This window comes from Plectropomus leopardus, chromosome 24, assembly GCF_008729295.1.
Source record: "Plectropomus leopardus isolate mb chromosome 24, YSFRI_Pleo_2.0, whole genome shotgun sequence".
In the NCBI taxonomy this organism is placed as follows: Eukaryota; Metazoa; Chordata; class Actinopteri; order Perciformes; family Serranidae; genus Plectropomus; species Plectropomus leopardus.
In genome coordinates, this window is record NC_056486.1 from 14,696,144 (window position 1) to 14,723,955 (window position 27,812).

The window sequence follows — 27,812 nt, forward strand, 5'->3', positions numbered from 1 at the left end:
AGAGGAGAGACAGATTAAATGTCATGAGGGATAAAAAAGGAAAAAAAGCCTTTTTCATCGTGTGTTACTCTAAACACCTGCTGTCACACAGTAGCTAAGAATGGAGTCAGAAATGGGTTTTTCTGTGTCTGAGTAAAGTCTGAGAAACAAATTTGGGCCACAGAAGTTTCATATTATTGGCATAATCTCATTATCAGCACCGCACACTTATACCATCATATACTGTATAAGATGTGAAATATTCAGGGTTCCCGCACATTTTCATGAACAAAATATCTTTTTAAGGACTTTTTAGGGACCCAAATTTTTTTTTTTTCTTGCCCAGCATTTTTAAACACGTCAGATTCAAACTCTCTTGAAATGTAATTTCAGCATGCCATTTTAAAAAAAAAACAAACAAAAAAAACATGCCTTTCAAACCTTTTTTTAAATTTTTTTTTTTAAGTTTTCTATAAAAATCGCTTTTTTTAAATCCCAAAAAGCAGAGGCAGGTCTATGATTTTTTTCCCACTGATATGTTACATTAATATAATTTAATTACTTTATTTAATTGATAAAATTTTCATGATTTCATTTCCAGGCCTAGAAAATGTAATTGTGAAATTCCATGACTTTTCCAGTTTTTCCATAACTGTGGGAACCCTGGATATTAAATACCAAGCCTATCTGATAGGACATACAAATTGTAACATTATTAAAGTGTCGTTTGTGCATCCAGAGAGACACATTGCACAAACTATCTACTGCACAGTCTCTGCAACACTCCAGACGTCCTGAATTGAGATAAATTGAGATCTGGATTATCCAGCAGTAAAAGTCCAATGATTACAGTGATGATTCCTGGACAGTCTAACCAAACACACATGTGAAATCACTCCACACAAATTCCCATAGGACGGTTTCCTCTTGGGAAGTGACTCCCTCCGTGTTCTCAATATTCAACATATGGACAATGTTAGACACACGTACACATGAGAGAGACACACACAGACAGGGGGATGAGTGAGCGGATGTGTGTTCGGGGTTTCCTCATACCAAAGCAAGACAATATGAACAACAACCCTCAGACTAATTTCTGGAAAATCAGGGAGAAAAACAGCAGAGTAGAGAAACCATGGGAGATCATTAGAAAAGAATGTGGTGGATTTATGAATATGCTTAAAATTAAAGTGACGCAGTGCTTCAAAATGTGCTTTAAACATTTTGCAGACAGCATACATCTGGCTGGGTGGCACAGTGGGAATCAAGCGCCAAATCCTGGGGGTGTTTTTGCTTATCTGCCATGTAAATGTGATCCACTGAAATGCTGTTTATTAGTAATGGCCTCATCATTATGCCTGTTTTAAAATCCTGTTTCAAATCATATTTTAGTTCTCTGGCTTTTAACTCCATATGAGCGTTGCATTTCTATATTATCCTCCTTTTGCCTTTATAACTGGTCTCTGTGTTTTCCCTGTTATATCTTATTAGTTTATGTATTATTATTATTATTAATATTGTTTCTATTGACTGTGTTTTCCCGTGTTGTTTTTATTTATTTATTATTATTTAATTTATTGTACAGCACTTTGATCAACTGTTTCTGTTTTCAATTATGCTTTAAAAACTAAAATGATAAATTTTATAAATTTGGATGGTATCATTAGCCTGGCTTGGTTATGGATTTGGTATCTCATGGCTTTAAAAAATGCTCTAAAAATGTCAAAATTAATGACATTTTGACTTTAGTTTCAGGGAAGATTCTACTGTTGCATTTGTTATTGGATAAAAAGAAATACAGCACTTCTGATAGATGACCGTTAAACATTGCCTAAATATCTCTCCTAAATACTGTACAGTCATATGGTTTTCATTGGAGAACCTTGTTTCTACTACATCTAAACATAATTCCAAATATGGCATTCGTGTTAAGGCAGCGATTTTAGTGTGTGCATAGTTTAACTTCATTTTAAGGATGTCTTTGCCATTAAAGGTTTGGAGTCCAGTTGATTTTTATGTCTTTATATGCGCAGTTATCCACAAGAATAAAAAAGAAAACAGGCCACTTTAAAGAAAATCACAAACTTTCAGGACTAATATCTGTTTTTAATGATGAGTGGTTTTAGGATGGAATTTTTCTTTACCATCCGGGGCACCATCAACTATAAACAACAACAACACACACACACACACACACACACACCTAAACAAAATTAAACACACAGACGCAGCTTGCTTCCATCTCCTTAGGCCAATTTTGGCTCATTATCAAAGAGAGAGAGAGACTCTTCAAAGTCCTGAATGTGGCCGGGAAGAAGAGGAGATGAGAGGGTGAGATACACATGGATGGGAGAAAAGACTGAGGGATAATTAGAGAGAAAGAGAGAGAGAGAAGGCGAGCAAGAGAGAGGGGTGGAGAACACACACACACACGCACACACACACACGCTACACACCATCAAAGCAACGACTGCAGTCTCCCACCTGTTGCTTTTTACAAAACTATACACACACACACACACACACACACACACAAGCAGGATTTACAGGGGCGTAGCTATGGCCTTATTAAGCTGTCCGAGGTGCACTGGCTCTTCATATAATCCAATGGAACCACCCTTTATTTAACACCATCTATCATCACTGACTTTTACTGACACACACTGAAATGACCTGAAATTTAACAAAGTGGTGTTTAAAGTGAAGAAAGCAACATCTTAATGAGCATTTAGCACTTGTGAGGCCTCGCACTATGAACCGGACAGCTTCTGCTGCTTCTATCTCGACCTCTCTTTCTTTTTAATTTGCCTCTCAAAGTTTCCTAACTTTATAGAATCGCAATACTACAATTATTTTATCTTCTGTTGCAACAAGTGCTAATGCAGTTAAAAGAAACTGTTGATTGATACTCGGCAGCATCATCTGGCTGTGGCAGCAGCAACTTTTTCTTGCTCGAACCCCTCTTTGGCCTCACTGAAATGAATCTAGACTGATAAATACCACAGCAGGTAATACAAGAAATATGTAATTTTGATTTTGTGCACACACACACACACACACACACACACACACACACGTGTTTGTATATGCAGTAACCTCTTAACTACAAATAGTACTGGACGTTTTGTGTAGCTGCCTCAATTATTTAATTAAAAATTTGAGATATATATGAAACTTGAATTATACTGTATGACTATTGGCAACACATACTCAAATCAGGTAAATTTGTTCTGTCTGTCTCTGCTCGTCTCTCTCTCTCTCTCTATCAGTTCAGTTTGTTAAGTTCTTTTGCAATCTCTGATTCTCATGACATCAGTGGGCAGCTATTCTGCCCGGCAACCCCCCCCCCCCTTACAAACTATCATTCGCTGGGAGAGATTTTCTCACCCAGAGTAAGACAACTGAACACACACACACACACACACACACACACACACACACTCACACACACACACACACACACACACACACACACACACACACACACACACACACACATTTAACCCGTGTTTACAAAACCCCCTGATCCCCGAAAGCTCTTCCAGCTGTGCTCTGGCTGTATCAGTGCGTGTGCGAGATGTGTCATCATAACGTTTTTAATCAATGTGTTGACGTTTAAATGACAGAAACTTGGTCTGAATTCAAAACGGGGGGGGGGTCTCTCTCTCAATCTCTTAGGTTTCCTCTCCATCATTTGGGGTCTCTTGTCTGTCTCTGTCTTTCTGGTTTCCATCAGATAAAGTGGATAAAGAAAGCATGACCGGTGTGTGTTGACAGAAAAAGAACATGACACATGTTCATGCTGTATTTCCGTACACATTTCCATATTTGTATGGTCTTTTTTTCTCTCCTGGAATCTGGACAAAGGGTGAGCGCAGATGATGCAAGAGAAGATGAATGAAGCCAAAGAGGAAGGGACACAAAGGTGTAATAAAACATAGTTAAAAAGAAAGCTGTGTGCTTCTGTCTCTGCTGAACTAACCACTGACTGGGACCTTTAAGAAACCTCTGTTTCTATGGCTGCTGTTGGTCAAAGTGCTGAATCTATCATTCACACACACACACACACACAGAAAAGATATAACCACCATGAAGACAAAGAGGAAAAGATACATTTGATACGTTTGTTGGGCAAACAAAAGTGGGGATGAAGTATGTGACACATTGTGAAATGTAATAACGACTGTATGTATAGCACCATTTGTCTGAATGTGTCGGGTATAAATGCCCCTTCCACTTGGCAATTCACAGGTGTAAAGTTTTATGAACTTTATTTCTGGAATACATACATCTTTTATGGTTCACTAATTCAGAAAAAAATAATTACATTCAAATTGGTCAGATTCTGTAAGTTTGACTGGATCCAGGATGGATCCTGGATTAAATTCTGTTAATGTTAAGTTTATATGTTGGCACTGGTGCCAGCTACTGTTGTGTACTCAGACTTCCATCCGTCCATTTCTCTTTAATGACCAAAGAACACACTCTTTTGTTATGCCCTGCAAAAACTCAACAAAAGGATCTTAATTTAAATTAAAAAACCAAACATAATTTACTAATTGTGACTATATTTCATAATAAGGTATTCATTTTGCTTCAAATGATTCAGTATTTGCCTCTATACAAGTGCCAGAGAACCAAACCACTCTGGCCAAATAGAAGGTTTTGTGGTTCAGTTTTCTGGTACCACAAAGTAATTTCATAAACCAAACCCAACAATAAGTTGCACATTCTTCTCTCCACTCTCCCATATTTATTTATTTCTCTTCACCCTTAAATTTCATTAAATACTGCTGGCCTGCTCAACCAGATCACTCTCCACTTGTCCACATTCAAGCCATAAATGCCAATCATCATGAACAAACCAAAACTTCTAAAGTCAGCTGTGACGCAAACTGCGGTCACAATGATCCCTGAAAGTGGTGTAGTGTGTCTGCAACGTTTGGTGGACAATGAACCCAAAAACAGAAGAGGTAATACAGATGTTTTAACATTGTTTTCTACGGTTTCAGTGCATAATTATCCCTCAGCTTGCAGCATGTATGTTTAAAGCTGAGCTCTGTCCAGCTCTGCGCTGTGGTTTGGCTGAGGTTTCTGTGGCTGCACTGCAACAATTACAAGGTGGTCTGGTTGCTAGTTGTGGCTCTGAAACAGAAAACCTCACGTTTTTAACGCCTACAGTGTGTTTACCCACCTAGACACTAACAGTGATGGTGTGGAATGGATTCAGGCATAAACTCAGACACTCGGCTCTCCATATAAATGAGCTAATGTTGACCTTTTGTTTAAGGCCGGACATCAGTGAGCCAGTAGTCCCACAGCCTCTTCAAAGCGGGGATATCACGCCATTATGCTGCCTCGCTGTTCTGTATAAAAGGTGCAATCGTGGAATGTGGGGACAGAGTTATTTCGCCATTAAGTCGACGTGGGAGGTGGTAACAGCGCGGAAATGGTGTCTGTATAAACAGGACAGCTGGCAGGACGTGATCATGGGAAGGATGGGTGTTACGTTCTGACAACATGTTATGCATACGAGATTTAAAAAGCAGATAGTAGCAGTTAGCAGCTATCTCAGAGAAAAACAGCAGCCGTAAATGTCTGCAATTTTGGATAACAATGAAGTCCGGAAGTTCCTTACTCTCCGGGCAGAGGACGAGATCAACAGTCATATTACAGAGACAGTAAATGACTATTATTTCCACGTCATGTTATTGTTACTGTTTTGGTGCTGCCTGTGCATACTTTTTATGTCACACCAGAGACAGACGCTCTTGTGTTTAACGTCACACCCGTCACCCCTCATGCTGTCCAAAAATCACACACTGGGGCAGCACGCTAATACTGGTGTTTGGTTCTGTGTAAAAATGCAAAAGAATCGCAAAGACGGGACTTTGTAGCAACTTTATAGTGTAATCTCTTTGTCAAAACATTGTTATTTTTGTGTCTGATGTATTATTGAATCTTGTGCATGATTTTATGACTCCTGGTTGAAAAAGAATTGCCGTTCATTAGCTAATTAAGGTTAAGTCTACTTTCATTCATCACAGCCTCCTTGACTCACCTCCGACTGGGCTGATCTTGTTGGTGATAGCGTATCTCAGGATCCGCTCCTCCTTGACGTACATTACAAACACCCTCTCCATGGTGATCTGCAGCGTCTCTGGGACAGCAGCGCGGTTGTCATGTCGACAGTCGCGGTAGGTGATGTTCTGCTTCAGCTGGAAGGAGAAGGACTCTGAGCCGCGCCCTGCCGAGACAACAGTAAACTCCCGCACAGAGGTGGAGGTGGCAACTGGGGAAAGAGAAAGTGAAAGATTTTAGGCGAAGTAGGGCCACAAAAAACACACAGTTTGTCTCTTCTGGTTGTTATAGTTACCAGATGGGTAGTACTGGTAGGTCTCTTTGAAGGGATCCATGGTAACTTCAGCTCCAGGTGGCAGGAAGGGCACGCTGCCGCTGATTACAGTGTCCACGGTGAGGTGGTTGTGGTCGTCAAGGCCGCGGCCCGTCTGAATAATTGACAGACGCTGGTTGCCAGGGTAGAAGATCACCTCTGCACGACGAGTGAACTCAGCACCTGGTGACAAAATCAGTCGATCAATCAATCAATTCCTCATCTATATGGATATTTATAGATTGATGTTATTAAACATTACTGCAGTCACACCAACAATGCAGCAGTTGCATATCATAAAAAGTGGAACGTCTGCAATGGTTACATCTGAACAGAACACACACACACACACACACACACACACACACACACACACACACACACACACACACACACACACACACACACACACACACACAAACAGCTGCTTCCTATTAGAGGGGGTGGAAGTGATCAAGCCTGGAGACAATACCCTGGGGAAGACAAAAACAGCTGGCTGGAAGACCAACACACACACACACACACACACACACACACACACACACACACACACACACACACACACACACACACACACACAGCAGAGGAGTTCCCTCATCCCTCTACAGATGTGCTCAAGAGGTAAAATGTGTAAGGCAACATACTTCAAGGTTTACCTGTGATTTTGAATCCTGCTTGGCTATTGGGCAGCTCTAGAGCAAACAGCCATCCAAACAGCTCTCCTATTGGTGCGAGTGGCATCAGAGCCCAGCCCACTGGCTCGGGGACCTGACCAATCAGCACAAAGTTCACAAAGAAAAAATCAGAGAAACCAGAAAGTGAAATCTACATATAAAGTTTTAAAAGACCGATCCTACTCGCTGATGGCAGTGTACGCTCTCCCATCCCCCACCACAATGTAGGCGTGAAGATCAATGTTGTTGAGCTCCACTGGAGTCGCACCCACGGTCACTGTGCCGCTAACCTTCCCACTGACACGCTGAGGAGCACCTGAAGGAGCAGCACGGGGAAAACAACGACTTTAACATCTGAAGAAAAGATAATGCTACTACATTTTACTATAAGGTCAATGTATTTCTATGAGGAATGGCGGCGCCCTAACCCTCAGGGAGACAGTGGCGTCCGTTTCCATAGAAGCCAGGCCGGCAGTGACAGCAAAAGCCTGTGGCGTAGTCGGAGCAAAAGGCATTCTGGGAGCATTGTTGTTGAATCTGTAATGACAAAAAAGAGGAGAGGAAAACACATTTAATGCTGCAGTTGAAAGTTTGGACTCCAGTCATCACCTAAAGGAGCTTCGAGCTTTATTCATTCATTTTCCGCAACCGCTTTGTCCTCGCAAGGGTCGCGGGGGGGGCTGGAGCCAATCCCAGCTGTCATCGGGCAGAAGGCGGGGTACACCCTGGACAGGTCGCCAGACTATCGCAGGGCCTTCTTTTTTTTTTAATTATTATTGTTTTTTTTTATTTTCTTGTAGTCTTAATCCCCAATTAAGGCCGACTCAAGCAACACATCACTTGAGGACATTTCATCAGATTTTCTAGAACCCCAACACTTTTTTAGCTTATGCTACTTACAGGGATCAGCCCCTTCCCAATCCCCAACATTTTCATACAGTCAAACATCAAAACAATCTAACAAATATTTAGGACCCACGTTTCTAATGCCAGCAACAACAGGTATAAATCATGCTATGTGGTCTTTACATACCTGGCACATGTTTCCTTATTCTCTGTAGTGTACTGAATCACTGAGAGAGAGAGAGAGAGAAAGAAATATAATTAAAATGTTTTTAAAGAATTTACATCATCATAAAGAGATGCAACTTGAAACTGAAACAGAGCATTAAAGGTTATTTCCACAATAAGAATAAGAAAGAATAGGAACATGGACCAGTCACAGGGAGAGGTATACACACACGCACACGCAAGCACGCACGCACGCACGCACACACACACACACACACACACACACACACACACACACACACACACACACACACACAGAGATGTCAAGACACCATGTGGAAAGAAACCAGCTGTTGCAGTCCTGCCTCCCACACCCACTAATCCACTCAGATGTACACAAACACACACACACACACACACACACACACACACACACAAATTCACTGTTGCTTCGTGAACTCCCAAAGGCATCGTAAATGCAAAAGTCTAAACTCTGACGAACAAATGCCCTAAATCGATGATAATAAAGTAAGATGAGGTAACATATAATGCATAATCAAAATGCACAGTATATATATACAGTATATTGTTGATATGATATGATATGATATGATATAGTTGATGGAAGTCTAACTATGTATACATGTGCTGTGTTCCAGCACTAAGGGGTGACACTGTTCCCTGAGAAAAATCCTCTGACTAACAGGAAGTGATGCGCTCTGTTCTTAATTTACTTTGAATAAACAGAAAAAGAATTGGACAGTCAGCATGAAATGTGACCATTGCTGAGCAGACAAAAAGTAAAATTGACACCGAAATTTCATGAAACATTTCTCAGATGACAATTAGTCAGAAGCTATGAATTCTCAACAGGGACAAAAGATTCGAAATGCATCTAAGATTAAGTAATTCATGTAAATGCAGAGCTAGTAAAGAGACTGTTACTAAAACTTTTCAAGGATTAACTGGATCCAAACACCACAGGAAACTTGCATAACTATCAAGTTAGTGCTTCACTCGCCACTTTTTTATCATAGTGTATCTCTCCATTTCTCTTTCAGTTCATGGCTGTTTTGGGATCAAAATGTAGCATTCTATCATCCTACAGGGGCATCTCACTCACACACACACACACACACACACACACACACACACACACACACAGAAACAAGCACACAGATGAATACAGATGTCTGAATGTTTTCTCAGGAACCGCACACACACACACACACACACACACACACACACACACACGCACATGCACACACTGGAGAAAAATCACTGTGGTTATACACACATGAACACACACTTGTGCCAATGCTGTGAAGGGAAACCCACAAAGCCATATCACAATGTTTTTATATTCTGTCAACATTTCATAAACATCAGGCTCATGATAGCACTGAAAAATGTAGGCGTGTGTACTGGAAAATGTTGCTTTTTATCACTTTTTTTTATTTTTCCACAATTTGGAAATGCACATACCCACATAACTGTATATGTATACACACTCTTTCAAAAACATCCTAGTTTTGCCTGTTTCATTAAATCTTAAAATCTAGTTTTCCTACAAAAAAGCAAGAATTATTGATGAATGGAATGCAAAACGACTTGATTAAAAAAAGACATGGGAACTTTTTAAATACTAAATGAGGGAATGGTCTTATTCCAAACATACTGCAATTCATGTCTGGAAAACATGCAATCTGATGACAGATATTTTTCGCATCTTCTTTGCAAGAAAAATTGAATTTCATCGCTTCAAACTGAGTTAAATGCCTTCATAAGATGCTCTTTCAACCCTTATGTAACCAGGCCAGTTGACTGAGAACACATTCTTATTTACGGCAAAAGCTTGTGGGAGTAGCTGCAAGGGAGGGAGTGTTGAAACACAACACACACACACACACACACACACACACACCTGGAAGCTGCCTAGCACAACGGCAGTATTGTGCTGCCAGCTGCAGAGCAGCTCCGCGCAGAGGGCAAGGTAATGTTCCCCTCCTGTTTCTCAAAGTGGCCGTCCTTTCATAAGCTGCAATATAAGCATATATATACATCTTTATATGGACACATGTTTTGTCTCTTACCTCCTGTGTCAAAATCAACATCGTCTTCATCCACACTGACCACGTGACCTCCAGGGAAAGAGGTGGGTGCATTTCTGTGAGGGGGGTAAACATCCACCACCTCCAGAGGAACCTACAGGGTGAAAAGGCTATGTTTAACCTCAAATATATTTTTCCTGTTGTCTTTGAGAGCCAAGCGGTACTTTTTAACTCTCTCCAGATGCTATAAACCAGAAAACAATGATCTGTGCATGCTTTACATATTCTATACAGTATATAGGGTATAATGATAGCAGTTTTTTGCCAGCTTGTTGTTGGCGCTGCCGCACCGTCTCCAAAAATGCATTCCATTAAAACCACAGAATTTGCTAAAAGCGAGTACAATTTCAAATCATTATTACAAAACTCTGACAGCACTGCCAGTTTAAATTCCACTTTTTTCATATCCACTACACTCACTGATGTTTTCAGAGAATTTAAACAGATTGCCACACAGTGCTGCTTATCCCATGTGAAATTTTATGAGCTCTTGTCACGTAACACATAAATATGCTCGAGTAGCTTTGAAATGCTTGTAGGTTAGGTGTTTTTAATTAGGAAAATGGCATAAAAATGCCAGTAAACCCAGATTTTGGCTCAAGTTAAACTGTTCCTTTTCACAAATAAGAGTTTACAGTAGCATGCATTACATTTATCATTGGCGTGCAGGATATCTTGCCTAAAATGTTAGTTAATTTGATGTGCAGGGCTGTTTTAGTGTTACCTGTGGCTGCTGTTCCTCAGCAACTCCCTCTTGTCCTCTCTCTGGATGTTGAGGGGGAACATACTGCCTCTCTGCTGGCTCTGAACTGTACCTGGGTTCAGAGGTCAACGGTACATCTTCGCTGCCGTACGACACCTGACGACCAGAATCCTCTGAGGGCGAGGAGGGAGCATCAGGACTTGCTGAATGGTCACCACCAGCAGGAGCTGGCTGGAATTCAGGGTCCCCGCCGGTCAGAGGATAATCATCATCTTCCTCCTGGTTATCAGGGTCAAAAGTGTTGTCTGGATATTCCTCAAACTCGCCGTACTCAGGGGTGGTCGTGTCCTACAAGCAGAGACAATGTAGGAGGTTTTTTGCATGTGGTATCACAAAAATGAATAAAACCAATGCATGAATAAAAATTACCAGGGAGAGGCGAAGTCCTCCAGTTGGTGGAGTAACAAGGAGGCCACCGGTGGATGCTGGAACAATGTTGTCGAAAGAGTAGCGGTTCCCAGTGTGGAAAACCCAAACACCTGGAATTCCTGTATTACCGACCCTAGAGAGCAACAAACCAGTCAAGTGTGAGCACAGAGTCCAGTCTGAGTGCATTTTATAATCTCCAAGGTTTAAATTGTTAGTAATGTGATTAATTACACTTGTGCTTTTCCTGCAATGTCATAAAATAGAATTTATTTCCAATGCATGGCACACCCTGTAAGGCTGAATGGAGGAAATTAGCTCCAAGACAAAAGTAAAAAATCTAACTTTGTGTTTGGATAGTGTTACTTTTTCAGCAAGCAAACCCAAGTATCTTATTAACTAACTCTTGCAAGCTAACTCACTATGAACACATTTATTTTCTAAAGTACTGAATTGAATTCACAACAACAGTATTTCTCAGATAAATTTCTGTTTTTTTCTGGCCATGATGCTAGCCACTATCAGCACACAGCTATTCTTAGAATAATTACAGTACTGCCTGATATGAGGGTTTTTAGTTTTTTTTTTTTTACTTACTGGTAGAGGTTTTTTACACCTTGCTCATCACTGGTAATGCTGTAGTAAGGTCCCTCAGTTCGGGAGAAGATCAGATATGGGACTTCTCCTCTGCTGAAGCCAACTCTAGCACTCAGCTGTACCTCAACATTATAAGACTCCTAGAAGCAGAAAGAAAAGCTCATAAACAAGAATACACTTGTCCGCAAATAATTCACCGTCACAATAAGATTCAACTTATTGGTACATGTCTACAAGTGCTAAATTACAGGTGTTAAGAAAAACACTAACAATGGCTAAATTCCATTGAGCTGCTTTGATTTTAGGGTCCTGGTGTCCAGATATCTGGATATTGGAACATGAATACAACAAAGCCATCTTTAGTGTTATTAGTAACATCTGTGCTTTAACTCATATGACATGTCAAATTGTCTGCTGTGAAAAGGTCCTCTATTTAACCAGTTTACCTTGGGGAGTGTCCCAAAGAAGTTCAGGCCACCTTCGGGGTAAAGGAAGATGACGTATGAATTTGTCTCATCATAGCCAATTACTGCCTGGAACGTATTGACCTAAAGAAAGAGAAGAGAGAGACAGTGTCAGTCTGAAACTGACAAACTACACTGACCAAAAAAAAAAAAAAAATAAAAGTAACATCTCGCACTGGTGCTTCATTTATAGGGCTGAAAGTATATTCTTGACAATAATGAATGAGAAAACGTGATTGTTATGTTTTTGCATTGCGGATTTAATTTCATCAGGCCACCTAATGTCTTTTTAAGCAACTGACTCAAGAAAATCTCATTTTAATTTTTTTTTTTTTTTTTTTTTAAACCTTGTGTGCACAAATCGATTATATTGTAAATTATTTCGAGAACACAAGATAATTATCTGATCCTCTGTGCACAAGATAATGACTTGTTCCCACATGATAATAACTTGTTCCCACATGCAGTGGTGCCCTCAAGGCCATCTCTGATACAATTGCTGCCCCCCCACCACCACTATTGGTCGCCTCTGGCCAAAAAAAATGGAGGCTGACATTACTGTCTTTATGAGGCTGTGGCACACTTTGCGAGCGCAAAGGTGGTGGTATCATGTGAAACTAGTCAATCTAAGGCATTCATTGGTACCAAGATTGTTGGCATAGCTTGTCGGGAAGGGGGCTAAATAATGCTGCAGAGTTACGGGAACAATGGCATGGCCATTTTCAAAGGGCCATTAGTCTCCCCTAAACTTTACAAAACTTGTTTTGGAGTAATGTTCCTTACAATCAGTGTACTCCTTCAAATTAAAGCTGATTATTTGCATTTTAAAGGAGGGACAACAAGCTATTTGAAGAACAAAAATCAAGACTTGAGGGGCCCTGCATAAAATAAAACGTGATTGGATGAGTTTTCTCTTGTATTTGTTGGATGTGTGCATCAGAAGTCTATAGAGATGCATATGAATTTAAAGTTAATTATCTTGTGAGCACAAGACAAAAAAATATCCCCTAATGGAACTTAAGGACCTCTGTAACTTTCCTTTAAGTTTCTAGCGTCTGATACTCATTTCCAGCTCTGCTAGTGTCCGAGGGATGAGGTCATATCCTGTGTGTACAAAGTTGGCTTCACTCAACCACCCTCAAATTATTCTAACACTCACTCCTCATATTTAAAACTTCACACCTTTCCTCTCTCCTCCTTCGTCTCCTCCTCTTCCTCTGCTAGAATTCGTGTTGAGACTTCTCACCCCTCACACCCTCCTCCGCCGACCACCAATTATTGACACACGGAGTATCAGTATCTGGGTTACTAAACATCTCATTTTCACAAATTAGGATGGAATAAATAAAGTGAATTAGTATGAACTGATGCATCTGGGAACTTTTTCTACCAGACTTTTCAAAAACAGCAGATTTGAGGAAGTTTTTTCCTACACGTATGTGGTGCGTCCAGCCCACTCTGCCTCCCAAACCACAGTTAAAAAAAACACAAATTTGGTGAATGAGGGGAAGACTGTGAGTGATCCCATGTTGTTTCCCTTGGGACACAATCAGAATTATCTTTACACGCTTGCGCGCGCGCGCACACACACACACACACACACACACACACACACACACACACTAAAAGACATATATACACACACACACACACACACACACACACACACACACACACCTCGGTCTCTCAACCCCCAGCCCAGATGTTGATCTCCACAGCTGTCTTCCTGTGTGTCTGGGCATCTTTCACGATGATGTTACAACATGCAAACCAGACATTGTTACAATGTGAGACGTGCAGTGTGCGCACATACACACTTATAGCAGAACAGATGTCCCTCCACCTATATTCATCTCATGTGAATGTATGTGTGTGTTCCTAATTGTTTACATCAACATCTTTAAACTATCTTGTTGTTTGTGGGCGGGGAGGACTTTGTAGCTCCAGGCTCTTTGTAATTACTGAGGAGGGGGTCTTTCTTTTTTTCTGTCTATGGGAGGAGAAAAGGCTGGAGCTGCAAGAGGGGATCTGCTTTTTCTTTGTCCTTAATATCCTTTCAAAATGTCTGTATTTTCCTCCTTCTATCCCTCCTTTTTCCTGGGAGGAGGAGACGAGGGGAGAGAGATGAAAGGATGTAGGGGGGGTTGGCGGAGTTAGGAAGGAGGCCATAGGTCTGGTTTACAGTGGGAGAAATATGGGGAGACAGAAAGGAGGATGCATTTCTGTCCAAACAGTTATGAAAAATTTCATCAACAAAAGAAAACCTGAGTCAGTGCACGTTAACATAAAATTTTATATTTCTGTTCCCCATCCATACAATGTTTTACTGACTCTATGGACAGCCGCGTCACTGTTGGTCAACTCATTGGTCCACCCCAATAACTATGGAATGGATTGCTATAGAGTTTGGGACAGGCAGTCATGGTCCTCTGAGGACACACTGGTTTATGACCAAATCCATACAAAACTCAAGAGATCCCATACTCACATAAGCATTTAGCTTAAAGCACCACTACTACTACCTACTACAAGCGACAACGCAACAGCATGACCAGCTCCATTATCGCAGAGTCGGCTTGGAAACGTTGCTGAAGTGCTTGTTAACATCGTTACATCGTTTATGGGCTTGTGTGTGTCTGCTACTTTCTACAAAGCACCTGAACACAGTGGTATGTCCAGACTTTTTTTTTTTACTGGGGTGACCCAAGTGGGTCACTGACTGATGTAAGGGTGGCATAAGGCAGGAGCACGAGTCAACAAAATAAAATAAGCCTGTGTGAACAATTGTTCTATCAATTTATTTTATTCTATTAATGTTATTAAGCTTTATTATTACCGCACAAACATGAGAGCAGTACTGAACTTGAACTTTCATCTTGACAATTACAAACAAGTTTATATCCAAAAATGTCAAACCATTCCTTTAATTTTCTCTCTCTTCTCCATCTCTCCTCTATCTGTGTGGTCATTTGCTGTGTCTGAGTCTGTCTGTGTGTAAAGTAGTCCTGGTGTGTTTTACACACTCACAGCTGGAAGACAACAAATTGCAGCCAACACACATCAAAGACTTTCAGACAGTGTGTAGCCCAGAATGTATGACAGACACACACACACACACACACACACACACACACACACACACACACACACACACACACACACACACACACACCCCTCGACCTCCCTACAGGCATTCTGTAACACCTTTTTTAACGGGTATCCTCGCACTCCTCACACTGACCAGACACTCATTAATTGTCTGCGGGACAAACAAATGTTTGCTGTCAGGGTCGTCCCCTAATGTTTAGGTGGTAACATCATCAGTCTGTTATGTTTATCTGCTGCACGGCGGGGGGTTGAGAGTTTGTAAATACCTAACAGCTTAACTGAATATACAGGAAGTTCATTTAAATAGTTGACAGGAGCAACTAAACACACTTGATTTATTTATACCAAAATTCTAAACAAAACATGCCAAAGTCACACTGTAGTGGCCATCTGTCAGCAAAAATCTCAGTCAAAATCGATTCCTTTTAAGACTTTTAAAGGACATGCAGGAACCCTGTCTAGAGCAGCTGCAAACATGTATTAGGTCTCATTCAGTTTAGTTCCACCACATTTTCTTTAATTTGGTCATGTTTAGTCTTTGTGTATTTATTGGTGTGGTTTACTCTGTCTTTGTATAGTTTAGTCTACACTGCCTCACTTACGGCAGTTTAATTGACTTCTCATCTTGCCTGTGATTCGAATAAGTGACTCTACACTCCGTAACAAATGTTCCGAATCATACTGTAATTATCTAGAGCTGGATCCCACGATGGTTAGCCTGGAACATCCCGAGGAAGAGAGAGACGGAGATAAAGGGAGGTCTGGATGAGCGTGCTACACTTGCTTGTTGGTTACCGGGTTTTCAGCTCGTCGGCCGCAGCACAGCTGCAACCAGGCAGACAGAGACAGAGAGCAGCTGCAGGCCAGTTGCCAGCCTCGCCAGAGTGCTACAAACAGAACTGCCTACAGCGTGGGAACTGGCACACACACACACATACACACACACACACCGCTCAGGCTTGTAGCCAGGAACAGTCCAGTCAGTATTTCACTGTTGTCGTATGAAAATCCCTGCTCCGATTTTTTGAGTGGCTTTCTTGTTATAACTTCAGCTGCAGTCAAAAGGATTCCCTGCTTTTCTTAAGCTGGAGGAAATTGTACAACTTCAGGGCTTTTTGAAACCTTTTTGATCAACTCAAGAGCACATGGTGGGTAAAACCGTAGCTGCTTTTCTTAGATCCTGAAAGGTTTGAGAACATGAACATCTTTCCCGCAGCTACAAACCAGAGCACTATGACTGTGCTAGTAATTAGTAAAGCCGTCCAGATCCTGTGTCTCAAGTTTGTGCCCAAGTTACACTCATACGGCTTTTATGGAGCTACACAGCTACAGGAATATGGTATAGACAGGCTCACTGTCTGCTGATGGACAGACTCTGTCCCAAGGCTGAATAACATATTATGAAAGCTGAATTTCAGTACAACTCTGCTTTGAACCAGGATGAACATATTTCAGGGGATGCCCCCTGTGTCACTGCAAGGCGCCCCCAGAAACAACAAATAACACTAATAGAAACAATAGTTCCTATTGTGCTACAGAGAAGAAGAAAGACAGAGAAGAGAGGAGGCGAGAGGAGGAGAAGCAAAGCGCAATATGCAAAGAATCCAACAGAGGAGTCCATTTATTCACTCCTTCAGTCTCATCTGACCTTCACACAGCGGACATGTAATGTGCTGTTCAACATACACTTTCTTTTTTTGGCACATATGTCTTTGAAGAGATCTCAAGGGGAGAACTAGAGCAAATCAGAAATAAAGGGTCTACTGTGGTAAAATGTAAAATCGCATTCCACTTCAAATTGCTGCTCCTAAACAGGGACGCTGAACAGGAATATGACGATAGACATGCAATATTGTGAATATTGCAAAGCATTCTTTAATTTGTCACTGGACCATTTCCTTTTTTATATCGTGTTCAAAGAGTTAACGGTTATATTATTGTTGTATTTTAAGACCAGGATACAACACAAATTGCTTGTTGTAGTCCTTACATGATATCAAAGATGCTCTATAACAAAAGATGACAAATTACAAGCTGTGCTTATGATATGGAATAGTATATACTTCTTGTATCCTTATACTGTGTCCTAACTGAATATGTGCGTCAGACTATCGCAACGCATCGCATTATATTGCACGCTCTCTGTCCAAACTGCATCCAACAAAATGGAACTCCTACATGTCATGTAAACAAACCACTCACCTATCGGCTGTGGTCTCAGAGACATAACCACTAAAAAGATGGATGAGAACTTATATCATAAACCATATCATAACGCTGCCTCCACTTTGTCATACAAGCTTGCTTGCTAGCATCTCACACAATACAGAAACATTCAGCTCCCCGCGATCTCCCTCAAGTCCAATTGAATTAGAGAATTAGTTGTTGCACTTCATCAGACCAGCTGTATTGGCAATATGATTGTAGAAAGTTATGTCTTCAATGCAAATGATTAAAGTGAAAAAAAAAGTCCCTCTCTGCAAAAAAGTAACACACCCCTTATGGAAATGATAAATTAAGGTCAAAGCTTCCTCACGGAAATGAAGACACACGGGTCCAATATCCTTATTTTTAACGCTGTCAAACAACTGTTCCTCGTGCAATGCGGTGCTGTCAGCACACCGGGAATAAAATAGAGATGGGGCGCCAAATAAATGTGATGCTCGAAAACATGCATCACATCCCTCACGGGCAGTTTGGACAGTCCAATAGTAAATAATGTCATCAAACAGATTTAGTCACTAACGCTCGCTCACGTTCAGTTGGGACAAGGTGTAAGTGGGAACGGCCTTTTGGCCCCCGCATCGAGTTTAAGGCCCTGACTAACAAAGCTGAGACTGTCTGCCAGTGTCGGTGAGTGTGCTGTCTGTGAGTGTCTGTCGCCCTGGTCTTTGCAGTCTGTCCCGCACAAATGGCCCTTATCATCCCTGGTTGGCTGTTTTTCAGCCGACTCAGCACGCTGAATCTGCATCAGAGCCCGTCAGTGAATGAAATCACTCTGATTGGCAGTTCAGCTCAGTGCACGAGAAGAGAAACCAAAGTTAGGAAAGTAAACAAAGAGCTAAAGTCGAGAGGAAGCAAGATAGAAACAAAGTTGTTATATGAGGTATAATTGTTTTTCTTTAGCAATAATGTTTCCTGGTGGTTTGTGTTTTTGTTCACTGCCGCGCAGTAAATGCGTTCTGTTCTTTCTACATTGGAAGGTGTCGTTAATGTGCTGTAACTGACTAACTAGAAGACAGTTTTCCGGCTTCCTTTTTGGAATGATGAATACAGATGACTGCCATCTGCTGGTATGGACCAGGACAGATCCTAGATGCTAGTTAGCTGGTTATCATATTAACAACACACCCTGACGTAAACAGAACAATTGATATTTACCATGCACTCGCAAACTATGACACAAACCATTATGAATCATTTCTGCTAAAGAGCTCAATGGCTAAAAACTACTAAACTAATCTTGCTTCATATAAAACATTACTTTCAGTCTCACACACTCCTACCTTTTCTCACTGATGGGCTCTGCCACTGACTCAACATGCTGAATCAGCCAAAATACAACCACCAAGGGCTGACAAATGCCAGCAATGTGGGATACACAACAGAAACCAGTGCGACAGGTGGTGACCAACACTGACCGACCATTACCTGTGAGCTTAGTTTGTCAGGGCTTGAATGTCAGCAAGAAAGCGAATAAGGCTGTTACCAATTCTTTTACTTTAATGGACCAATGAATTTGCCACTAGAATGTTCTCGTCGAAACAACCGTTGGTTGGTAAACATGCACAATCTTATGATAGTATCAACGACATATGAACAGGGTTCCCACACATTTTTATGGACAAGTTTTCCATGACTTTTCAAGGACCCCTACTAAAAATGTTAAAAATCTTGCCCCACTTGCTGGGCATTTTTTTATACATATCAGATTCAAACTAATTCACACATGATTTCAGCTAACTGGCATGGAGAAATGCGTGGAGAAAATAAAGCAATATATGTGATGGTAGACAAAAAAAGTCACACATTCATGCGTATTAGAGCTACTGTATGTTCTGTTGACAGCTACAGAAAATACATTTTCTGTTATGTTATACATTATGTGGAGGTTTTTCCACGGAAGATTCCTATCAAAATTCCTAACAATTTCATTGCACATAACAAAATTCCATGATTTTTTCCAAACTTTCAATGATTTTTACTAAATCCATGACTTTTCCAGGCCTGGAAAATGTGATTGTGAAATCCCATGACATGCAGAGAACCGTGTATAAAGTCAAACTCTTTGATATTCACACTGACTTAACTTTTTGTGGGTTACGTAGCATTCTGCAGCTGTGAAATTGATTTCCGCTGCTGAGAATAATGACTTTCATGGCCGTGAGAGTTTAACAACATCCAGGAACATGGCAGGTGTCCTCGTGTGAGGAAGGATTAGCAAAACTCTGCTCAAAGTAAAGCCTGGTTAACACCTCCTAAAACATCCACATTCAGAAGGCCAGATTCTCGTGTAAATGGCTCTGGTCATTAGCAAATTGGGTTACTCTGCAGTCAACACAACAGAGTGTGTGTTAGAGGTTTTAAGTGACTCAATTACTTTCCAATTATGATAATAGCCTCTTTAAGACTAATTTCATAGAAAACACAGCCCTCTCACTCTCACTCTTTTTCTCTCCTCTATTTTCTTGTTTTTCTTCCCTCACTGCTCCTCTCATTTCCATATCCGACCCCCAAACACCACACGGTCTGCCCCCACCCCCATCACCCCGAATACACATACCGACAAACACACACCTCAGGTTAATCAGTTCTCACACACATACCACTCTACCCCCAACGCACCCCACCCAGCACCTCTGGCTAATCACTTCAAAGGAAGATGCTATCAGTCCAAAGAGAGACCCACTGAAGCAAATCCCAGACTGCTGCGATCTGACAAGACCCTTTAAACATCAACACAGATTCTTTCTTTACACTGAACATGTTGGTGGACATCAGACGCTAATCAGTATTTGGTCAACACTGGATGGCGACTTTATTCCAATATGTGGACCTCAAACAAGATGCAATCACTCAGTTGTCCATTTGGCAGCAATGCGATCACAAGGAGCCTGAGGTATTGAGAAGTGGTGTACGTGGTGTAATGCGGCGTATCCACGCAAGACTATTAAAACATTTAGCTTTTGATCAATCAGGAAGAAAGCAAGATGCATAAAAGAAACCAGACCATGAGAGCAAAGAAAAAGGACAAACAGATGAGGAACGAAAGACACAGAGGGATCTCCTGGGGTTTTTCCTTAAATCTGCCACTCCCTTCATCCCTTCATCCCACATGCTACAAACCAGGAACAACAAAGCCGTGTTTGTTTGATCGATAAGTTCAGTAGGCCGGGCTTTGCTTGGAGTCTTTCCCAGAGATTAACTTAAACAAAGCCTCCAGTGCTCCTCTAGGTGACAATTTCCTTTAAAGAGTCCATAATTTCTTTGGAATTTTTCCATAAAGAATCATAACATTTGGCATTTATCATAAAGTTAACATAAAAAGTGTTTGTCCAAATAAAAGGGGCATTCCTGCAATTGTAGTTCAGTTTACTGTTTAATCAGCCTGTGAAGACAGTTGCATGTTTTCTGCAGAGTTTGAAAAAAATAACCCTGATGACGTCATAATGATGTCATCGGGGTTAACTCAGCTTATTTGGTGAAGTCTGCATTACAAAATGTAAGCGCAAAGTTACACACTTTTTATGGAATGGCATTATGGGAAATGTAGGCTATAATGTTTATGAAACTTGAGACTTCATTAAAATCAGCATATCTCAGTTTCTGTTGCTTAAACTTTGACATTTTTTTAAAAATCTGTATCTTTGGACGTACTGCACTTAATGGAAGTGACACACAAAATTGCTGGAGTAGCCCTTCAATTTTTAAATGAATTGATAGCATCACCTCAGGAGTCCTTTAGTCAGTGCACAGTAGGTCAGCTGAACATGCAAAAATGTGACGTTTGTCTACATGCAAGCAAACAACTTAATACATGTTAGGAGTAAATATATATACATGTGAATAATGAGCAGATTTTTACTAGCAGTAGGGAAAAAAATCTATACCGCATAATATCACAAATATATACTAACGATTTTTGGTGGCCTACTAGAATAATAAAATTAATGCCTTTTTCAGACCAATGAATGCAATGAATGCATTTTGCTGCATTAAAATTGTTGAAGTGAGAAACTTTAAAACGTCTTATCTAGATAACATTTACCATTGAGGACATAATTTACAGTTGAAAAAAAGGTAAGAAATTGCAATATGCTGCAATATGTATTATCACAATACCCAGCATATCAAAGAGTTTAAATTGCAGTGTAATTGTTTTGTAAATAAAATATTGTGAAAATATCGAATCGTGGAGCCTCTGGTGATTCAGACCCCTAATATTTACTTTGGTTTAAACAAATACGCTTTGCTTTCAAGGAAATTCTCAATTTCCCTATAATTAGTGCAAAATTACATACTAATTTCCAGGACAATCCCCAAGAAATTCAGCAAAAATTGCGGATGTGTAACTTTCAGGGTTACCCAACACCGGGAGTGTTTAAACTATGAGGTGTGCCTCCCCAGAGAGGCGTGGGAAAGCTGACGGTGGCGTGTGGAGGGAGATATGTGAAGCAAAGATACTGTGTAAAGTGAAAGGGACAGGTGCATGTCAGGACTTCAAAACATTGATTTGGTCACTAAACAGTTGCTGTATGAAGATGGAGACATAGCAAACGTGAAGAAAATATAGTTTTGTGCTAAAACGAATGAAAATATATAAGAGAGGGAAAATCACTGAGGTGAATTCGAGTTGCTGAAGAGGAGTAATGGTAAACCATGTTAATAGCTGGCTGACAAACAGGGAGGGAAGTAAAGTCCAACAGAGCATGTGAGCATTAATGTTAAGGCATGTTTGAGTCTACCTGTGTGTGAATTGGAGGAGGGGATAACGAGTCGGGAGGGGGGCACTTTGATGACCCTTAAAGATGACCTCTGACCCCTTGAAAAGGTTAAGAGGCAGATTAGGAGGGTAAGGGGAATTACAAATAGGCCCCCCACCCAAGGCTGATTACAAGTGATGCACATCTTCCAGGAATTTGGGATTGTGTCTCACACAAGGACTTTCTTGTGGGCTACATGATGATCAAATGCACTCAGTCATAAATCAATACTCGGACACACAGGGAGGATTAGAGCCGTGAGACTTTCCATCCACCTTACCTTGTTAGAAGGTGCACTGTTTGGAGTGTGGTCTTCATATGCCGCCACGTTCTCCCACGTTGCAACCACAGCATGTGTGGGTGTGAATGTTGCACCTGGGAACCCTCGATGTACTTCCTGGGTGAGCAGATGAATGAATGAATGAATGAATGAATGATGGAGGTTAATAAGGAGAAAAGAAGGGAAAAAAAGGAAAGATGGAGCGTACATGAACGAATGAAGAACTGAAAAAAGGAAAGAATCAGGATCTAGAGTTAAGTACAGCTCAAGTCGTATTCATCTCATGCAAACCTTGTTTCAAGACAAACAAAGTGTGTAGTCAATTGACAATCACACAGTTTTAATTCATTTTACTTGATTTTTTTGGACCAACAGACCTGGGCCACTCTGTTGAGTACACTTGGTGTCTCGGTCACCCGGTAATAAATCTGCCCTCGCCCGTTGCTGGTGTCGATGTCAGCCAAAAATGGAGCCACCACGGGGAAATCTGTGGGGAAATTGTCATCGACGTACTGCTTCTCCATCGGCAGGTCCTGGGCTGATATGATACCATTGGTGGCCACCTAGAGAAAGAAAGATTCATCAATTAATGATGAGCACCATCAGTTTAATTATCACTACCAAACCTGCAGACCCCTGAACACTTCAAAACCTGTCATAAAAAACCCAAATCCTCTAAGAAATATCTGGAATACCAACCTGAACCCATAGAACCTCCTAATGAACCCCTATCCCCTCATAAACCACTGGAACCCCTCATGCACCCCAGGAACCACATAATGAACCCCTAGATCCCCTTCATAAACCACTGAAACATCCTCCAAGACCGCTGGGGCTCTTTCAAGGAATCCTGAGCCTGGTCCCTGATTATGTGTCCCACATACAACACTTTGCGGCTTTGCTCTTGATATATTATGCTGTGTAATCAGGCATGACACATTCTGATGTACAATAAGTGACATGCAAAGCAAAACGCAGCAGTTTATATCTACGGGGGGAATGCAACAAATACATTTACTCAAGCACTGTACTTATAGGGGGACATCACCTAAATTAAGAATTACAATGTGTTATTTCCATGTCATAGGAAGGTTTGAACACTATCTGTGAACATGAACGACTCTCTTTTGAAGCCAGAATCCAGAGAAGTAAGTCTCAAACTTGTGTCATCAGGTATAAAGTCTGTAGCTGCTCCATATACAATTAATGGGAGACTGATTAGTGGACCGTTGTTATATTTTCTAATACCCAAATGGGTTTTTCGCTGTTGTCGTCTTCTCAGTTCAGAAACAGAAAATGCATCCTGATATTTAGGAACATCGGTGAATGGTGGCCCCCGGCTGATGACCCTGCAGCCAACCGAACAGGCACCTTTGGAGGTGCAGCAGGCTTAAAGTCAGGTAGGCTCAGCATCTACCTGTATAAATCAAAAGAACGTTCCCTGGGTGCTCTCAGTGTCATTTACAACATCTATCATCATTCATCGTCAATAGAGCAGCTCCAGGCTTTATATCCTATGACATAATACAATTCAGTTTGAGGACGCTTAGAAGAGCTCTGTTTATGTTTTTACGATAACAGACCACAGAAATAACATGTATGCATTTTGAAAATGGCCATGGTTCCCCTCTGAGTAAAATTTTGAGGTACCTGGTGAGGATTTCCATTATGTTGCATGATATCATTGTTCAAATGAAAATATCATAAGCTTCAGTACTCAATATGCAGAATGTCACAATTAAGAATATATATATATATTTATAACTGCAATTATGTGTTCATTAATTTCAAGTTGCAGCTGGTAGAGGTGGGGCTAATTGTTACTACTTTACATACTGTTGGGTAGCTTCATCTATAATTTTATGTCATACCTTTTTGGCTGATTATACACTGCATTTGGAATGTGAATGTGGAAAGTTACCATGTAGTTACTTTAGAGGAGTAGAAGTACAAAGCAGCTTAAAATGGAATAAAAGTACCTTAAAATTGTATTAAAGTACAGTACGTAGGTAAAGTTACTTTCTATTACAGCCAAATTATATAGTAATATATACACTGGCTGGGGGACATTCTGCGTAATGAGTACTTGTACATTTGATACTTGTAGTATTTTAGGGACTGTTTGCTATTTATGGGAGGATAGGGGGTAGTGTAAAACAGGGTAGGTATGTTGTGTACTTTTGTTTTACTTTTTGTGTACTTTTTTAAGCACTAGGGAGGGACTTTAATATGTTGTATTTTTTATTAATGTTAAATAACCTCTGAACCCCAAAACCTGCTGACAGGCTTAAACTGCATGTTTTGTTTTTTAAAATTGCTCAAATTCCATCATTTAACATAGCACGAAACTGCAAGGGCATAAAATATCTTACACTTCTACACATTCTGTGCAGTAAGCGCTTAAGCCAGAAAACATTATTAAATCTAAGCTTCAAATAGTGATATTTCATCAAAATTACGTCATTCAACACATCTCAAAAAAAAATGTACGACCCATCCCAAATAAGGGAAGGGTCGTACATTTTTCACCCAGTCACTCAGGGAGGCTCAAGGAAAAAAAATTGTAGCTCAATGGTCAAGATAAGGAAAGTCACACCCCAGCCACCCCCGTCCTATGATAGATAATGAACAGTCCCTAACTTAACTTTGAATACTGCTGACTTTTCTCATCATGGAGAAATTTTATTGTGAAGTATTGCCACTTTTACTTGAGTAAATAAGCTTATATTCAACAGCTGGGGTTACAGTATTTCCACTTAAAGTTATTACAAGCACAGTTTACACTTAATTACCACTTGACTTTGACCTTTGTTGAGTGATTTTTAATTGTTTGTGATTTTGGCTTATGGGAGGGACATGTAACTTAATATGTTGTATTTTGTTAAAATTCATTTTAAATAACCTCTGAACTCCAAAACTTGCTGCCAGGCTTGAAAGGCATGTTTTGTTTTTTTTAAAAAATACTTAAAATTGCATAATTTGTCATTGCAAGAAGCTGTAAAAGCACAAACTTTTGATAGATTTTCAAATTTCCACACATAATGTGCAATGGACAGGAAACATAACCAAATATATCCTCAAAATAGTGATATTTCATTAAAATGACTTTGTTTCACAAGTCTCGTTTAAAGTTTCAAAAAATAAATCTAATTGTAGCTTTGAGGTGGGTCACGATATTCAAAAACAAACAAACAAAAAAAAAGGTCCCACCCCAGACACAACCCTACCCTGATAAATAAAGCACAGTCCCTTACTTAACTTTGAATGCAGCAGGCTTTCTTTAGATGGAGAAATCTTATAGTGAAGTATTGCTACTTTTACTTGAGTAAATAATCTGATTTTCCACCTCTGCAGTTACAGTAATAAAGATGTTAGTTATTGCAAGCACTGTTTATACTTAATTACCCGTCAGCTTTCGACCTGATGATGGATTTTTAATTGATTGCAAAGACAGAATATGTTAAAAAACGTTTTACTTCGAAATGAAACGTGCTCGATATGTTCATATTAACACAACCTCACAATAAATAATTTGTGGTCACGTCACAGACTTGGCCAGAGCAATTTCCACCACTCACACGTTAATAAAACGCTCCATTTGGCCCCATTAAAAATAGCCACCGCTCTGCTGTGGAGCTCACTCAACAGCTGCAAACATCACCTGCAAAACTTTAGAGAAACATTTCACGCTTTAGCAGCCAGACAGCTGCGCGGTGATTAAACGTCAATAACAAGCATGCAAATGAATTAATTGAGTTGTACTTACATATAGCTGAGAGAAGAGGGAGTCGTAGAAGTAAAAGGGTTTGGGCAGGGACAGCACTCTGGAGGTTTCATCGTCGCCCTCTGCCAAAATCAAGTCTCCACTCAGAGTGCCATAAGGAAACATATCAGCCCTCTGGATGGCTGTAACCACACACACGCTGCAGCTCCAGCACAGCAGACACACAGCCAGGATTTCCCCTCTCTCCATTGTAGAGCTGGGGGTGATTCAGCAGCTCTGCACTATGAGAGGGAGCACAAGGGGAGAGGTACAGATGGACTCAGGGAGGGCAGCAGAAAGAAGGAGAACTCTCCTCCTCTCCGCCGAGCCTCTGATACTCCGCAGGGAGGGAGGGAGGAGTCAGGGCCTGCTCTGATTGGTCGCAGGCGGGTTGAGTGACAGCGGGCCCCGGTGCTGGAGGTAACATCTGGCTCGTATTAGGGAAAAGACAAATAGAGCGTTTTTAATCCGGATGTAACTCTATCTGTTTCACAACAATGAAAAAGAGACATTGTGTAATTTTTACATACTAACACACACAAACACACACACACACACACGGGGGAATGTCAGTAAAAGACATTTATCAAGATAGAAGTGTAAGTGGAAATACCAAGGGATGTATATTTTTACTAAAACACATTATACTGTGTATATATATATATATATACATACATATATATACTGTATTACACTGACTATATTATTATCCCTAAAGATTTACATCTGCAGCAAAAAAGTATCAGAAATATGGTTTTAAATTGAAAAAAGCTCTGTGCAATATTCAGTGTATTAATAATAATTCAGAGGCTGTCTGCACATGGCTCTCATCAGGGTGGTGGACAAGACAGCGGCTAGCAGCCAGGCTGTAAAAAAAAAAAAGTCTTTAATACTGTTGACAGGACACCTCCAACTGCAAACATGGTCAGGTATGACTCTGAAATTTTGATCCATGGAGGTTTAATATTTGATAACTTTCCTTGAGTCGAGAAAAAAACAATTTAAAAATCAGTGACGTCATCTCAATGTGAAACCTAGAAAACCACAGTAATGAGTCCTAAAACACTGAAATCTGTTAGTATTTCAGCATTTCCACTTCTCTCGCCTTCAAGTTAAATTATTTTTTCTTTAATGGCTTTTTGGTTAGAAGCCTTAAGATCTGAGGTTAACACAAGCTGAGGGGACTTTCACGTTTAGTTCTACAACCTAAAATATGCAGTTAATACCCCACTTTGTATTTAAAAGCTTTTATGCGTTTTAAAAAAGTGGGTTGCTAACAAATGGTTACGTGGTTCATTTTAGCCTAACAATATCTTTTT

General features: G+C 40.5%; 1 protein-coding gene across 1 annotated transcript in view; it reads right to left on the bottom strand.

Annotated features, from left to right (window-relative positions):
• nid2a (nidogen 2a (osteonidogen)) overlaps nt 1-27,812 on the bottom strand; it is a 56,103-nt gene that overhangs the window by 22,967 nt on the left and 5,324 nt on the right. The window contains 14 exon segments of the mRNA XM_042513308.1: nt 6,041-6,271; nt 6,356-6,556; nt 7,030-7,141; nt 7,203-7,363; nt 7,476-7,584; nt 8,077-8,120; nt 10,152-10,263; nt 10,894-11,220; nt 11,302-11,434; nt 11,896-12,035; nt 12,342-12,443; nt 22,731-22,847; nt 23,108-23,293; nt 26,497-26,920. Coding sequence (XP_042369242.1) covers nt 6,041-6,271; nt 6,356-6,556; nt 7,030-7,141; nt 7,203-7,363; nt 7,476-7,584; nt 8,077-8,120; nt 10,152-10,263; nt 10,894-11,220; nt 11,302-11,434; nt 11,896-12,035; nt 12,342-12,443; nt 22,731-22,847; nt 23,108-23,293; nt 26,497-26,703 — 2,182 coding nt within the window. The 5' untranslated portion in view covers nt 26,704-26,920.